At 39.4% G+C, this 18,011-nt stretch overlaps 1 protein-coding gene across 2 annotated transcripts in view; it reads right to left on the bottom strand.

Moving 5' to 3' along the window:
- The window catches only part of PHEX (phosphate regulating endopeptidase homolog, X-linked), a 224,577-nt gene that overhangs the window by 77,782 nt on the left and 128,784 nt on the right, over positions 1–18,011 (bottom strand). For both annotated transcript variants that reach the window (XM_011988020.1, XM_011988019.1), the window contains exon 13: positions 4,649–4,726. In XM_011988020.1, the coding sequence (XP_011843410.1) occupies positions 4,649–4,726 (78 nt within the window). The remainder of the gene's footprint in view (positions 1–4,648; positions 4,727–18,011) is intronic.

Consider the following 18,011-nt stretch of genomic DNA (forward strand, 5'->3'; position numbering starts at 1 on the left):
ACACACACACACACGCGCACACACACACATACACGCACACACACACACGCACACACATACACACACACGCACATACACACTAGCGTTTCACTGGCCAAAGCAGACCAGACCCACCCCAGAGAATCTTACATAGGTTCACATATCTGCATATCCCTGTATGCACGTTATATGTATATATGTGTGTATCACTCACCAGAAACTTTGGCCTCTGAAAAATTTCTCATTTCCAATTCTCCTAAGTAAATGGAGGCCAGCCATGATTCTGACTTTAGTCCTTACTGCAATTCTTCATTGGCTTTCACAAGAATGAGTAATGTCCTTAATGGTGCTGGTTATTTACCTATAGTTTTTCAGCTACGTGCTGCCTACCCTTTCACTCTGTTCCGTAATGCTGGGGACTGGAAATCTGAAAACTGTTTCCCAAGCTCCTTTGCCAATTACTTTCCTGCAAATAGGAGGCGCTAGAGGAAATCAGTGGGTTGCAGGAGAGAAAAGGGTGCTGTGTTGCTGCCTCTCACTCTCTCTCCCCATCTACTCCCTCCCTTTTCTTTTTCTGACAGTGGCTCTGGAAGAAGCTTCAGTTCCTCCTGCAAAGCTCAGCTCTGGAGTGGCAGTTCTCCTCTACTCTCCTAAGTGACGGTACCATCACCTCCTCCCTTCTGTGACCCTCGACACAGGAGTAGCAGCTGCTTTCTAAAGTTACTAATCTGTGGTTTATCTCATTTTTCCCTCTTCTTGCCTTCCAACATATTTCATGTATTAAATTCACTGTTTAAAATATCTAGTGTGCTTTTTGCTTTCCTCGCTAATATTGAAATATTTCCAAAATTGGTAGAAACTCACTGCTTGAATCTATTTCTATTAAGAATCAACGAAACGGAATACTTTATTAGGCTGATTTGAAAATGGGCCGATGCCTACCTATTTAGGCTAATAGGCTTTCCTGCATGTTGATGGGGATTCAAATAAAGGGCATTTTATTTCTTCTTGTTCTTTTCCAAAACTACAGGATTGTTATTCAGAAATGCTTTGCTGAGTACCTCAGTTTACCTTGTCATCCTTAAAGGAAAAAAATTTGATTCTTTTGCATATTTACCTCTTAATTCTATCTCATTTGCTTTTATTTCCACACGAGCCCAACTTCCATTTTCAGCATTTTTCCTTGACCTTCGTCTGATCCATCAGGTAATTTCGCTCCTCTTTCCTTTTGCATTTGTGCCTGATGAATCATATCTCCACCTGTCTCCAGTGCAGCATGCTGTTTTTCATTTGTAACAGCCTCTCATGCTCAGAGCTCGTATTACCAGAAATTTCTCACAGGAGTCCTTATCCACATGTTTCTTAAAACTGAAAACAGTCTCACTGTGTACCAGGAATACTTTAGTCTTTTTGCTATTGCCCTCAGTGACAATACTGCAATGTCATCCTTTACCTTTTCGGGTGAGTTTTATTCATTTCATCTATCAGTGATATGATCTGGCTCTGTGAGAGTCACGGGAGTAGCACAGCTGCTACTCCTGTGTCTAGTGTCACAAAACGGAGGAGGTGATGGTACCGTCACTTAGGAGAGTAGAGGAGAACTGCCACTCCAGAGCTGAGCTTTGGAGGAGGGACTGAAGCCATTGTCAGAAAAAGAAAAGGGCAGGGATTGAGGGGGAGAGAAAGTGAGAGAGCCCAAATCTCTGTAATCCCCATATGTCAAGGAAGGGAGGTGAATGAATCACGGGGGCAGTTTCCCCCATGCTGTTCTCCTGATAGCAAGTTCTCACGAGTTCTGACGGTTTTAAAAGTGGCACTTTTTTTCCTGAACTCTCATTCTTCCCTCCTGCCGCCTTGTGAAGAAGGTGCCTGTTTCCCCTTCACTTTCTGCCATGATTGTAGGTTTCCTGAGGCCTCCCCAGCCATGTGGAACTGTGAGTCAATTAAACCTCTTTCCTCTGTAAATTATCCAGTCTCAGGTATTTCTTTATAGCAATGTGAAAATGGACTAAAACCATCGGTTTCTGAATACAAATGTCTTTTTACTTCATGTACCTGGAATTTTTTTCACTGTCAGGTTTTTAAACTGTTAAAACTCTTGGGTGTAATTGTGTCTGTTTTGGCAATGAGTCAGATGAAAGCTATTTCTTCAAAGAAGTGATTAAAAATCTTGGTGTGTAACCGCTTCAGTTCAGGCCCCAGAGAAACAAAGAAGCATAGCCAACATGGCATCCTGTTTGGCATCTGGTTTCTTTTCACAAAAGATATTGCATTCAATGGGTCCTTAAATTTGGGGCTCTCAACTTAGCAACAGAATGCCAACAAAACTTGATCAACTAAATATTGTGAGTAAGCCTTAAGTGCTACCTTATTCGATTAAAGCTTGAGACTGCTCCATCTGTATACCCTTTTAAATCAATTTGAGGGACGTGGACAGTGTATGAGTTAATTCATGAGGACTTTTTCAAACCAAAATGTCCACTACCACAAGTGTGAATTGAGGATGTCATAGCTAACACTTACATTGTGCTGATTGTATGCTCAGGTTCATTCTAAACACTTTAAATATGTTAACTTATTTGATCCTCCCAGAAATGCTATATGGGAGGGATTTGTATCACCTTCATTCTTCAGATGAAGAAAGGCACAGAGAGGATACATAACCTACCCTAGGTAACACGGTAGTACATGGTAGACTGGGGGTTTTACTCCAGGCACTTTGACTCCAGGGTCCCTATTTATAACCTCTACACCAAACTGTCTCTCAAACCTTCTCATCCACATCCTGACTCAGAATATGTACCAATTGTATGGAGTTACCCAGGTTCTCCTGCTAAGGTACTTTGTGCCCTGGTGATATTCTTCTTATAGCAACAGCAGGTTAACCTGTGGTTTATCTATTTTCCCTTTTCTTGCCTTCCAACCTATTTCCCGTATTCAATTCCCTGTTTAAAATACCCAGTGTGCTTTTTGCTTTCCTGTAAATTCACGCTGCAGTCTATTTCTATTAAGGATCAATGAAATGGAATATTTTATAAGGCTGATTTGAAAATGGACCACAAATGGTCCATATGAAAGCTCCCCTTTATAGGGAGTAGGCTATACTCTGTGTCAGAGGATTATGCCAGGCGCTTTTACGTTTATATAATCTCATCTAATCTTCCCAACAATACTAAGACTTGATTATGATATTTCCAGTAGCCAGATACCAAAGGGAGGCTAACTGAAGTTAAGTAACCTACACAGGATGAAACAGCTAGTCAGTGGAAGAAGCAGAATTCAAACCCAGGCCCATGACACTGGAGCCTGTGCTCTTAACCGTTTGATAAGATGGCCTTCCCTCTGCTCTTCTTCCAACAGCTCTGGTCACACTGCCCCCACCAAGTCTCCACCCTGACGCTTCTGTTCCTCCAGCACAGCTGCCTAAAAAGGACCCTCAAGAACCCCTTCTCTGATTACAGGCAGAGCTTCCTGAGCCCAGATTTCAGTCCTGGCTCTGAAACTCTGTGTGCAACTGAGGAGCTCACTTAAATTATTGAGTCTCTATGTCCTTTTCTGCAAAATGGGAATGAACATCAGCTATTTCACAGAATCACTGAAGGAATTAAAAGTTAATGCACATGAATATGTCAAGTGCTTCAATATTTTTAGTTATGATAATAATAATGGAATTTTCAGCACCATCAAAACAAAATAAGATAGACTGTCTGAGTTTTAGGATGCTATGAGGCATAATTATTTTCTTCCAGAGCAACTGTATCAATACTTTGGGAGGCTATATCTTAGAGCCCAATGGAGGAAGATTCTAATTAATGCTTTCTCTCACTTTTGAATAGTCTTGTAAAATTTTGATGCTCGTCTCCAAAGCTGGGATTGCTTTCAGATATGCCACTTGTTGAGCCACAATTTCAGGAAAGAGCTATACCTCAGAAGCATAGTTACTTAAAGAATTTCAAAAGACTACGTTTTCAAGACAATCTAGTGAATGGTAAAAACAGGTTTTTTTAATGAGGAAGAAAAATCGTTTATCAGAACTATTTGTAGGAGAGGAAATAACAGTCGTTGTGACTAGAAAGGCCTATAATTAATATACCTACTGGAAAATACATGTCCAAAAATATTGGAATAAAAAAGAATTATGACTATTTTTCATCAGTAACTTACTGCAAATACACAATCCAATTCACAATAAATTACAGAGTCATATGTATACGCACTTAATTTGCCAAACCACTCATAAAGTTTAATGAAGTTAAGTCCCAGTAGGCAGATTTATTACTATTCATTTAATATGAATGAAGCAAATAAAAAGTGTTTAACAACAAACATGATGCATTTGCCATTAGAACATGCTCACTAATTGTAAAATACTCACTTTGCTTAATTCTTTCTTTTATGATCAAATTAGGCCAAACCCAAGTCCATTTGTTTTATGGTACCCACTCAGCTATGCATCGTTTCTGACACTTCCTTTATTTTGAATCTGCCCTAAATCTTGTGATCTGCCTGGCATATTCAGGCTCATATCTAGCCAAGGAATTAATCAAAAGTTGGTGTTTTCTGGCATCACCAGTTTTAATTGCTTGGACTTGGGTTAGTTGAAAGGCACAAGGCCAGTAAAACTTGCCAGGGGGAAAAAAAAAAAAAGTACAATAAATATAGCACTTACTGCTTTGAGGTCTTCATTAACATGAGTATCATTCATTATAAAGTCTGGATAGCCAACTTTTGCCAAAACAGCTCTCGCCTATAAAAAGGAAAAAGAAAAATAATGTCAGAGTTTCAGCACTTAAATCATTAATAATCACAAGATGTAGAAATGTGCCCTTCATCTGAAAACTCCATTTACTGAATATCTACTATATGCAAGCCACTGTGAAAGGCAAAAGTAGATAGATATATACTGAAAGACCTCGGTATACTAAAAATGTAGTGAATGTAGCAAATAACTGTCTAGTACAATGTAAACAAAATAAAAATTTTAATAGAAATAGACAATATTGTTATCAAAGTCCAGAGCAGAGACTGTTTCTGCATGGAGAAAATGCTTAATGGAGAAGGTGACTGAATCGAGTCTTAGAGAATGGTTAGGATTTCAAAATGTAGAGCTAGAAGAACATTCCAAGAGAAGAAACAGGGGCAAAGATGGAGGCAAAAATATGTACAAACCATACATCTGATAAAGGGTTAATATCCAAAATATATTTAAAACTCAACTCAATATCAATAAAGCAAATAACCTGGTTAAAAAATGGGGAAAGGAGGTCGGGCACAGTGGTTCATGCCTGTAATCCCAGAGCTTTGGGAGGCTGAGGCAGGAGGATTGCTTGGGGCCAGGAATTCAAGACCAACCTGGGCAACGCAGTGGGACCCTGTCTCTACAAAAATAAAAAATAAAAAAAAGCCGGGCATGGTGGCACCTGCCTATAGTTCCAATTAGTTGGGAGGTTGAGGCAGGAGGATCACTTGAGCCTGGGAGGTAGAGGCTGCAGTGAGCTATGATCACATTACTGCACTCCAGCCTGGGTAAGAGAACAAGAACCTGTCTCAAAATAAATAAATAAGTTAAGTAATTAAAAAGGGAAAATAAAATGAAAATACATTTCTCAAAAGAAGACATACAAATGGTCAACATATTTTTTTAATGATCCACATCATTATTCATCAGGGAAATAAAAATTAAAAACACAATGAGATATTACCTATCACCAGTTAGAATGGCAATTATCAACAACACAAGAGATAATAAGTGTTAGCAAGGGTGTGGAGAAAAGGCAACTCTTGAGCACTGTTGATGGCAATATAATTTGATACAGTCACTATGAAAAACACTATGGAAGCCAGGCGCGGTGGCTCACGCCTGTAATCCCAGCACTTTGGGAGGCCAAGGCGGGCAGATCACAAGGTCAGGAGATCGAGACCATCCTGGCTAACACGGTGAAACCCCGTCTCTACTAAAAATACAAAAAAAAAAAACAGATTACCCGGGCATGGTGGCGAGCACCTGTTGTCCCAGCTACTCAGGAGACTGAGGCAGGAGAATGCCGTGAACCCAGGAGGCGGAGCTTGCAGTGAGCCGAGATCACGCCACTGCACTCCAGCCTGGGCGACAGAGTGAGACTCTGTCTCAAAAAATAAAAAAAAAAAAAAAAAAAAAAAAAAAAAAAAGAGAGAGAATGAAGAAACACTTAAAAATATATCTACCATACGAAGCAGTAATCCTACTTCTGGGGATATAGCCAAAGGAAATGAAATCAGTACGCTAAAGAGATATCAGCGCCTCAATGTTCACTGAAGCACTATTCAAAATAGCCAAGATATGGAATTAGCCTAAATGTCTATCGACAGAGGAATGGATTAAAAATGTAGTATATATACACAATGGAATACTATTCAGCTTTAAAAAAGAAGAAAATCCTGTCACTTGTGACAACGTGGATGAACCTGTAGGACTTCATGCTAAGTGAAATAAGCTAGGCACCGAAAGGCAAATACTGCATGATCTCATTCATGTGGAATTTTAAACAGTCAGACTCATAGGGGACAGTATAGTAGGATGGTGGTTACCAGGGGTGGAGGAATGGGTTAGGGAGTTGGTCAAAAGATACAAAATTTCAGTTAGATAAGAGGAATAAGTTTAGGAGATGTATTGTACAACATAGTGACTATAGTTAATAACAATGTATTGTACACTTGAAAATGGCTAAGGGAGTAGATTTTAAATGTTATCACAAAAATGATAAATATATGAGGTGATGGATATGTTAATTTATCCATTCTCTAATGTATACATGTATTAAAACATCATGTTGTACATCATATATATATATAATTTTGTCAGTATATATATGTAGTCAGCTTAAATACATAAAAATGAAAAAAACTATGAGGAGATAGCAAACACACACGATAATGGCATATTGAAGAGAGGGTGAGTAATTTAATGTAGCAGGACTATAAGTACATGAGGATGGAGAGCAGAAAATAAGGCAGGAAAATTGGCCTGGGGTCAGATCACAGGGATTCCTGAGTGCCATGTTAACAAGCCTAAATTTTATTTTACAGCTAAGAGAGAGCTAAATATGTTTAGCATGGGAATAAAAGGAGATGAGTCATGCTTCAGGAAGATTATCTTTGCAACATTGTGAAAGATGGCCAGGATGCCAGGAAGATTGGAGGCAGTGGTCTAGAATAATTTAAGATACATCATAATGTCGTAACCATCATTTAGATAGACAAAGGTACTAATGATCCTCTGTGTTTTATAACAGATAGGGTATAAATAAAGGAAAAACAAACTTAGGCACATATGAAGAACCTCAAGAGCAGAGATTTGCAAAATATGGTCCCTGGGCCAAATCCAGCTACCCTACCCCTGTTTTTATAAATAAAGTTTTATTGGAACATAGCCACACTCATTTGTTTACCTGTCATCTATGGCTGCTTCTGCAGTACAGTTGTAGAGTTGAATAATTGGGTCAGACACCCTGTGGCCCACAAAGCCTCAAATATTTTATCTGGCCCTTTCTAGAAAAAGTTCGTCAACCCTTGCTTTAGAGAAACTTCACAGTTCCATGTGAAAAATTTCTCTCCCTTCCCCAGATTCTGGGTTTCATAAAAGCAAAAGACAAGCTTACAAGTACACTGTCAGGGCTCTGACCAGATTCCGTGGGATCCCTTTTATAACTTCTGTGCCTCCCTCCAGCATCTGTTTTTCTTTTCTAATGGCCAACACCTGAGACTTTTTGAAGGCCTGCCCTAGGAGCTACTAGAGCTCCTTGCTTGCAATCAAAAACAGCTAGTTCCTGAGAGTTTATTTGCCTTCTACCCACCCTGCCTGCACCTGCACCTGCACCTGCACCTGCACCTGCACCTGCACCTGCACCTGCACCTGCACCTCCGCCTCCGCCTCCGCCTCCGCCTCCGCCTCCGCCTCCGCCTCCGCCTCCGCCTCCGCCTCCGCCCAAGCTGCCCTAAGCAGCAATATGAAAGCACAGCCCCCTTGCCTCAATTCAGGACAAACTCTGAGGTATACTTTGTACTTCCAAAGTTCCCTGCAGGATCAGACTAGTTCTGAGATGTCTCCTGAAATTGGACTCTCACCCCTCCCTGTCTTGCTTCTCCCATTACCTTACTGATTTCTCTTGGGAGTATTTGTTTAGTAAATCACTTAAACAGGAATTCTCATCTCCAGATCTGCCTCCAGATGACCTAATGTAAGACCTAGGCAAACACAAACACATTGGTTTTATTCCAGCAAAGCCGCAAAGCAAAACTAGTGACCTTTGGACGCTGCTCTTGGCAACGAGTTCTTTCCTTTAGTCCCTTTCAATTTTCCTCACTCAAGAAATAAACAGAATAAGATAGTACAGTTGCCTTATCTTCCTTGAAATAATTCAAATACTAAATATCAGCAGAATCCTGAAACTCAAGACTTAGGATTTTACAAGGGCTGTAGGACATAGTCATAATGGGTTTTGCTGTTTCAGAGACTCAAGTATAGCACAGATCAAATTATACCTTCAAAACCCTGTGAGTTACACACACCAAAAGCTTGATGTGACCCAGATAGCAGATAACTAGAGGTTACAGCTCTACCCCCAACACCAAACTAGTTCGTATGTCTACAGGTTACCTCATTCTGAGATTATTCTATTATTTCCTGCATTGTATTTAACTTTGCACTATATTTTATCAGCTCACTATAAGTCATATGCATAACTATAGCAAGAATTCCAGACAGTTTGAGAGAGAGAGAGAAGAAAAGAAAGAAAAAGAAAGAAAGAAAGAGAGAGAGAGAGAAAGAAAGAGAGAGAGAGAGAAAGAAGGAAAGAAAGAGAACGAGCAAATGAACAAGCTGAGTCATTCACAATTGTTTTCTGAAGACTGGTCTTTCCAGAGCATGCTGGTGAATTATGCATTGTTTTTTAAACCTCATCTCTGGGACCCCCCACTGCACCACAGAGCCTCACAGAATATATCACCTTCTGCACCATCTATGCAGGTTATTGAATCCTTTTTTATTATTTATGTAGCATCACCATAACTTGAAGAGAATCAGAACAATCAGAACAGATATAAAGAATCCCTATTTACCTCCCAAAGATACATACCTAGAATAAGGTAATAATACTAGTAGCAACATTGCCAACATCTGACTTGAGTGTTCTTCTTCCTAAAATGTGCTATATATGTATACCTCTATTCAGACTCAAATGTTTTTTTCTGCCACAGACTTCGTTGTCAACTTCTCCTCATCCTACATTTTTCCCTGAGAAGCTTCAGAACTACATCTTGCAATATCCCATGGCTCCAGGTTAGACTGCCAACGAGAAGCACTCATAGGCAATTCCAGAGGTAGAAGAGGAGATGCCATTCATTTGCTGTTGGTAGCCATATACAGACATGTGGGCATCTGCAGACAGCAGATACAGCCCTTTTCCAGAAACTTCCAGGCATTCTCCTTAGAAAGACCTCTTTGGTGTATAAGCAGCAGAGATCATTGGCAGACTCTGCCCTTCACTCCCCAGCCCTCGGAGTGGCTGCCTAAGCCTCCAATTCCCTATATTAAATGTCTTGCTGGTTGATATACTTAGAAGAGTGTCTGTTTTCCTGAATGAACCCTAAGTAAGGCAAATAGTAATCACATCGCTTTTTAATTTTTCAGAATGGGAGAAGAGAAGCACCAATAGTTTGATGGCTTGAAGGGCAAAGTATTAGTGAGTCAGGTCTGAGATTAATTACCCTATTGGTTACATGGACAAAAAAGAAAGGCAAGTCCCACTGTAAATACTGAGAGAGCAGTGATATAAATATTTAACAGATTGTATATTATATCCTGCAAGAAGTATTTCCTAGGCTGTCTGTGGCTGATCAAAAACTCCAGGGCTTTCCATACCCAGTGCATGCATTTTCATGCTTTATTCATACAGACATCTGGAGAGAAGCTGCACTTGACAGCTGGACATCCTTCCTCAATAGAGGAGGTTTACGCAGCTGCTGATCTTCACTACCTCTGTGACCTTAGGGAGAGTACTTAACTTTTGAAATAAACACTGCCTACTGTCTACCTAATATCTATTCTCCCTTTCTTCTCTTACTATCAGGACTCCAATTCTGCTCAGGATGACAACGGACTCAACAACAACAACAAAATAGCTATGTTGCCCAGTTTTCTTTACAACTGGAGTCAGCTACGGGATGAAATTCGGGCCAATGACATTTAAGAAAAACTTTTTGTTGCACTTCCAATAATCCATTTTGAAAGGGGACAGATTCATCAGCATGTGCTTTCTGCCTTGAGTCCAGGGTTTCTCAACACTTTGGGCCAGATAATTCTTGTTGTGGGGGTTGTCCTGTAAATTGTAGGATGTTTAGCAGCATCTTTGGCTTCTACAAATTCAATACCAGGAGCAACCCATGCCCCGCTCCGCAAGTTGTGACAACCAAAAATATCTCCATATATTGCCAAATGTCCGCTGGTGGCAAAATCACCTCCAGTTGAGAACTACTGCTTTAGTCTTTCCTCTTCTTCCTTTCTGGAATGCTGATGCAATGCCAGAGGCAGAGCAGCCATCTAGTAATCAAAAGGCAACACATATGAGGAAAAATCTACATGCTGAAGATGGTGGGATGAAAAGCTGATGGCATTTGAAGCCCAGCATATTAGACCTGGACTGCCTCCCTCTTTCCCCTTCATGACATACAGAAAATAAAGCCCTTATTTGTTTGAGGCATTATGTGCCATGTTTTCCAATAGCTAATGTAATCCTAACACACTCTCCTTTACATCAGATGTTGAGGAAAAAAATACTAAAAATTAGTACCTACTTCACAGCGTTATCTGCAAGAGTTCAGGATGACAACGCATGTAAAACACTTCTTTTCCCTTGGTTCAGAGTACATGATGAGCAAATGTTAGTTATAGACTACACCAACAAAGTAGAAACATGACTTCTTCCAAGGATTTGGAATAACTGTTGTGTGTCTGTTTGGAGGGTCTTCCAGAGGAGTCCAGGTCATCTTATACTCCTAACCAAATAACCTGAAACCCCTGAGAAATAATGTCACTGTCTTTAGTCATAGGTCCAGTTTCAGAAGACCACACTTGTAGTGAGAGAAAAAATAATGAGAAAAGAAATGCCTAGGGAGAAAAGCTGTTGACAAAACCCTCTTATCAATGGAAGACAAATGTACAAGCTTCTTGGAGCACAGTAGGAGATTTTCCTAGCAAAGCCAGACTCTGCATATGAGTCAAAAGAATCCAGGCTATTCGCAGCCTCCTAAAAGTTGGAGGACTCTTTTGAGAGCCACTATTGGCACACCTCTGAAAACAGACACAAGAAACACTATCAAACCTAACCCTAGAAAAAATTAAAGATACAGGTTGCCTTTAGCACTTGCCATCTTGGTTTCTGCCTTCCTCCTCTTTCCCTTTCTTGTATCTGTTCCTTTCAATACCTAGCAGGTCCCATGTGTTCATACCACTTGCAATACCATCATACCCTAGTTGGCCTTTCTGTGCTCTGTGCTCCAGAGAAATCTCCCCCTTTCCTTCTCATCCATCAAAACTATTAATTTTTCAAGGTTGCTAATCCACTAGCTGCCACTGGGGCCTCAAACTAGTTTATAATAGAATGTAAGTGACTAATAGCAATCTAATATATTTACTCGGGAGAAATACTTTTATTTAAAAGAGTAGTTTATTAGCCAAAGGAATAAATACAATTAAATGAGAGGTTTTGTAGCTGAGAGAATCTTCTAATACTATTCAAATTAAACCAATAGCCTATTCCACCTAATCACCATGTTACCACAGGTAACACAGCAAGCGGCCAATACTCAATAAATATTAATTCATATAATGAATAATTTGATAAACCCACTCTGATCTATGTCATCAATAGTATCAGAAAATATAAAAGGCTAGATTTTACATTTAACCTTTAAATATAAGAGGATTAACATGTGATCATAAACATCATTCAGTGCTGTTCACACCAAGGTACATTTCCCCGGGTTTTGTTGTTGTTGTCTTGAGACAGTCTCATGATGTCATCCAGGCTGGAGTGCAGTGTCACGATCTCAGCTCATTGCAACCTCCACCTCCCAGGTTCAAGTAATTCTTGTGCCTCAGACTACCAAGTAGCTGAGATCACAGGCATGTGCCACTATGCCCAGCTAACATTAAGGTATATTTCAATATTAACTGATCTTACCACAGGAGAGAAAAAAGGGGGGAAAACGAGACATTTTGTGAGAACATATAAAACATTCTGGAAAATTAAGCAAGGTATAAAATCCATTGCAATTAATTTTTTTTTTTTTTTTTTTTTGAGATGGAGCCTCACTCTGTCGCCCAGGTTGGAGTGTAGTGGCACAATCTCAGCCCACTGCAACCTCCGCCTCTTGGGTTCTAGCTTCTTCTGCCTCAGCCACCAATCCCCCAACCGAGTAGCTGGGATTACAGGCATGCACCACCACGCCTGGCTAATTTCTGTATTTTTTAGTACAGACAGAGTTTCATCATGTTGGCCAGGCTGGTCTCGAACTCCTGATCTCAAATGATATGTCCACCTCGGCCTCCCAAAGTGCTGGGATTACAGGTGTGAGCCACCACAGTCAGCTTCCAATGCAATTAATTCTTGGTGGCAAACAAAACTATTTATTTTATGTAAGCTATTTCAATCAATCAACAAATACTTACTCATATGGTTTGGCTGTGTCCCCACCCAAATCTCAAACTGTAGCTCCCATAATTCCCACATGTCATGGGAGGGACCCAGTGGGAGGTAACTGAATCATGGGGATGGGTGTTTCCCGTGCTGTTCTCTTGATAGTAAATAAGTCTCAGGAGATCTGATGGTTTTATAAAGGGGAGTTCCTCTGCACATGCGTTTTTTGTTTTTTGTTGTTTGTTTTTTTTTTTTGAGACGGAGTTTCACTCTTGTTGCCCAGGCTAGAGTGCAATGCCACAATCTCAGCTCACTGCAACCTCCACCTCCTGGGTTCAAGTGATTCTCCTGCCTCAGCCTCCTGAGTAGCTGGGATGACAGGCGCCTGCCACCACGTCCGGCTAATTTTTTGTATTTTTAGTAGAGATAGGGTTTTACCATGTTGGCCAGGCTGGTCTCGAACTCCTGACCTCAGGTGATCCACCTGCCTCAGCCTCCCAAAGTGCTGGGATTACAGGCATGAGACACCACGCCCAGCCTGCACATGCTTTCTCTTGCTTGCCTGCTGCCATGCAAGTCGTGACTTTGTTCTTCGTTTGCCTTTCGCCATGATTGTTAGGCCTCCCCAGCCATGTGGAACTGTGAGTCAATTAAACCTCTTTCTTTATAAATTACTCAGTCCCAGGTATGTCTTTATTAGCAGCATGATAACAGACTAATACACTTACTGAACATAAAATCTAAGCTCAGGACTCTCCTTAATGCTAAAAGAACATACAAACGTAATATTATCCATTACTTAACTGCATTTTTATTTAAAAAACTGAGGAAAACTATTCTATAACAAGTTATCATCATCATATAAGGTATTAGCAATACCTGAATTTTCTGAATCTCTCTGTTCCTCAGTTTCCTCATCTGTAGAATATGGATACATTTAGTTCTAATACCAATAAAGTGAAATACAGAGTTGACAGAAGTATTCAGATAATAAAGGAATTATGAAGTTTACCTTACCCAGATCAAGAATAAGCAAACGTTTTCTGTAAAGGGCCAGATAGTAAACACTTTAGGCTTTGCAGCCCATATGGCCTCTGCACAACTACTCAGCTCTGTCATTGTACCTGAGAAAGCAGAAACAAGCTAGAACAACACAGAAATGAATGGCTGTGACTCTGTTCCAATAAAACTTTATAGACACTGAAATTTGAATCTCATACAACTTTCATGTATCATAATATATTATTCTTTTGATTGTTTACACTTGGCGTGTTTTTTGTCTTTTGTCATTTTGTTGTTGTTGTTGTTTCTTTGCTTGTATTTTTCCTTTTTGTGGAGAACCAGGTCTCACTACGTTGCCCAGGCAGGTCTCAAAGTCCTGGGCTCAAGCAATCCTCCTGCCTCTCCCTCCCTAAATACTGGGGTTCCAGGCATGAGCCACTGTACCCAGCTGATTTTTTTAAAACTATTAAAAAAATGTGAAATCCATTTCTAACTTGTGGTTCACACAAAAACAGGCAGAATGCCAAATATGGCCCAAGGGCCATAGCTTACTAAGCCAACACAGATAATTAAATAAAGCTAGGTTATTCACTGAGTTGCCTCAATTCATGACACAGGGGCTAGTACACAGTAAGTGCTTAACAGTGCTTCCACACTGATCCATGATCAACAGCATCATGTGTGTACACGTGCATGCATGGCTTAGCTATCAAGATTTTTATTTGTTTCTGTTTTGCTCTTTGCTATTACTACCATTTACATGCAACAGACCTCAGTTGCTTGGGAGTTGACTCCCTGCCCTAAAGTCTTAGGGCTAGAGCTTTAAAAATCACAATTAATTTCCATGGAGACAACAGAGAGTTTGTAAAGATTATTATTCGAAGAGAGAGACAATAGCTATCACAAATGAACTCAGAAAGATGAAGAACATTGAAAACCTAACATACAACATGATTTAAACTCTCAAATCACCCCCACCTTCCCAGAATTTTCAATACGGTATACTACAACTTGATAATGCTGGTGGTAAGAACAGAATCAGGCATAATTCTGCTTTATTTAGCTGTGAGCTCTGAAATGGCATCTACTTTTTCTACATGTGAATGAACTGATTTAAAGATTGGCTAGGTTGACTGCTTTACTCCTGAATTTTCAAAGCCACTTAGTATTAAGCTGATCTACAGAAAGGAAGACAGAAAGCTCATTTATTTTAATCCCCACTGACTTGGCTATTTAGGAGAGTCAGATAAATTCTCAAATGTCTTGCATGTATCACATCAAAGAGATCCCTTTAATCACTTAATTAAATAGCTGTATGTTTAGTATACGTGGTTAAGTCTCATAGCATATTTTTTCTTTTTTATTAATTTAACCAACATAAGAAAAAAATGGAACAACTGATCACTGCCCTTTCATAAAAAATGTATAGGGCAACTTTCCTAAGCTTGCAGTGGCTTTGAAAGCTTCAGTCAGGCTCGATCATGCCAAGGCCTCATTTTCTCTGATGAGTTCTGTAATAACTATTAAACATCAATCAAAATTCTGAGCTTTAAGCACCCAGAAGTTCAGGAGACTATACATGAATTACACTATCATTCAAAACAATGGCAGTTTCCATAATGCCAAACAAATGATTGACTAGTATAGATGCCTTAGCTGAAGATACTGCCCTAGGCAGAGCTAATGGTATTGATGAAAATTAGTCAAGGGAACAGGCTTTAGTATCCTCTGGGTCTATCAGGATCCCACAAATAATAACAATGCAGTTATCTGATTAATCAAATTTTATTCTCTTGATAAAAATTGCACTGATTTATTATGACTCTTCAAAAACTTTAATTCTGCAAATTGCTTTTGGGTGTGGTCCACAAGCAGATGCATCATGCAGGGGTAGAAGATAGATAAGCACTTCCATGAATCAGAGGGCTAAGTGAAAATCACAGTTCTAATAGTACAAGAACTAGAAGACAGGAAAGATCAGATTTCAGGTCATCCACCCTCAACCCTATGTGAGTAATGCCCCAGTATAGCAGAAAACCCTCATTACTCTCTGAGATAGACAACGTTCTACGAAGGCATGTTCCAAATTATAAACCAGCACCATCCATACTCTCTCCTAAAACATCAACTCAATGTATCTTGGAGGTGGGCAGTTTCTTCAGTCTGCAAAAGGAAACTACTCTGGCACAAGTAAATCTTAATTTTGCCATACTGGCACTAAACATTTCCCTGGTGTCTCTGTGCTGCTCCTCGTTCTTGGGTGAACCCTGTACTGAACAAAGTTAAAGAAAGAAAGTAATATTTGAGTTTTCTTGGTAAATAGATGGAGCAGGTAGTAGCAGTAGACTTTAGAACCCAAAGCCACCTTGTGACTAATTAATAAAACAACACACCCATCTTCCTGAGAGTGGTAGCAATATTACCTTCAAAACAGAGGCAACTGTCATTTATTTCCTTTATTGATTTGTTTGTTTGTTTAATATAGACAGGGTTTTACCATGTTGTCCAGGCTGGTCTCAAACTCCTGGACTCAAGCAATCTGCTCACCTCTGCCTCCCAAAGTGCTGGGATGGCAGGTGTGAGCCACCATGCCCGGCCCATTTATTTCCTTTAAAATTGGGCAGGAGCTGGGCACCGTGGCTCACACCTGTTATTCCAGCACTTTGGGAGGCTGAGGCAAGTGGATCACTTGAGGTCAGGAGTTCCAGCCTGGCCAACATGGTGAAACCCTGTCTCTACTAAAAATACAAAAATTAGCTGGGTGTGGTGGCTTGCACCTGAAGTCCCAGCTACTTGGGAGGCTGAGGCAGAAGGATCACTTGAACCTGGGAGGCAGAGGTTGCAGTGAGCCAAGATTGTGCCACTGCACTCCAGCCTGGGCAACAGAGTGAGACCCGGTCCCAAAAGATAAAAAAAAAGAAAACAATAGTGATTATTTTAATAATAAATAGTGTTTTAATATTAAAAAGTGATAATTAAAAAGCTCCATGAGCTTCAGCCATGGGGTAGGAGTTTTACACAATTATTTTAGTTTCAATCATGGGGTAGGACTTCCAGATAGATGTGTTCCCCAAGTTTTTCAGTGATAAACCTGTCAACAGTAGAAGGAATACACAATTAGTGCAGCCTTTGGAAAAAATAAAACCGTTGTATATTTACATATTAATGTTGATGCTCCTCAATAAATTAACTACAAATTAGTTGATGTATATAAAGTGTTTGGGTTATTGTTGTAATTAAATCTGAGTTGGTAACTAGCCACATATTCTTATTCAATTTCGATTTCTACTTAGGTCTCAGAACATAATTTGTTATGGAAATAAATCATTCTTCGCGTACAGAGTATGTGGAAAGTAATGAATTGACCTGTGAGTCAAGGTTCTGACTTCTTTAAAATTCATACAGAATGGTTGGTTGATCAGAATCAAATATCCTGACTTACAGGTATAGGTTCTCTAGTGGCCCCTCAACCATTTACAAAGGCAGAGAAGGTTTAGTAAAATATTTTTCTTTGGCATAGGCTGATCTCAAAAGACCATTTTAAAAAAGAAGTTATCAATCCTTTGATGAACTGCTGCATAACTGAGCCAGAGGAAGAAAGGTTGCTAGTATTTAATGATCTGAAAGGAACTTGAGGGTAGGAAAATATTCTAGCCTGACAATGTTAAAAAACACTCAGTAATTTGAAAATTTCTATCACTGCCTCAAGCAACTTTAGACTCTCAAATATATAATAAATATATTTATTTCTGGGTTTAGAACAGATTATACAATAAATATTGGTAAGAACAAAGTATAAAAATCCCATTTGTAAATTAATAATTATAGACCCAATTTATGTGTCTTGGGTGAAAGTACGCCTAAAGAAACACCCTACTCTTTCACATGTCAAATTTTAATGTTATTTTAGAATCATGTAGGTAACAAATACAGTACGTGAAGTAGTCTTTTGTATTTGGGAATTAGGATTATCCTAATGTTTTTGAAATCTTTATAGCATAAAAAGTAGACATTTTATATTTGCTTACCCAAGTAAGAAAAGTCTTACTCTAAGCAATGGATTTTTTTTTCTTGTGATGACACATTCTGCCACGTATGCATTTTTAATATTTTTTTACAGAAACATGTAGTTTACAATGCTTTAAAATTATTATATTTAATATAAACAATTATTGGATATGATATTTAAATATAAATGTTGAAGAGGGATTTGGAAGCATAAAGGAAGAGAAAGATAAACAGGCCTATTAGTTGCTACATTGTAAAAAACTTGTGCAGCTGTTGTAACAGATTTTTAGGCTTAATATTTTACCTTTAGTATGATGAACTTCTCTTTAACACTTACCTTACTTTTTT

This window comes from Mandrillus leucophaeus, unplaced genomic scaffold (genome assembly GCF_000951045.1).
Source record: "Mandrillus leucophaeus isolate KB7577 unplaced genomic scaffold, Mleu.le_1.0 Scaffold321, whole genome shotgun sequence".
NCBI classification, from domain to species: Eukaryota; Metazoa; Chordata; class Mammalia; order Primates; family Cercopithecidae; genus Mandrillus; species Mandrillus leucophaeus.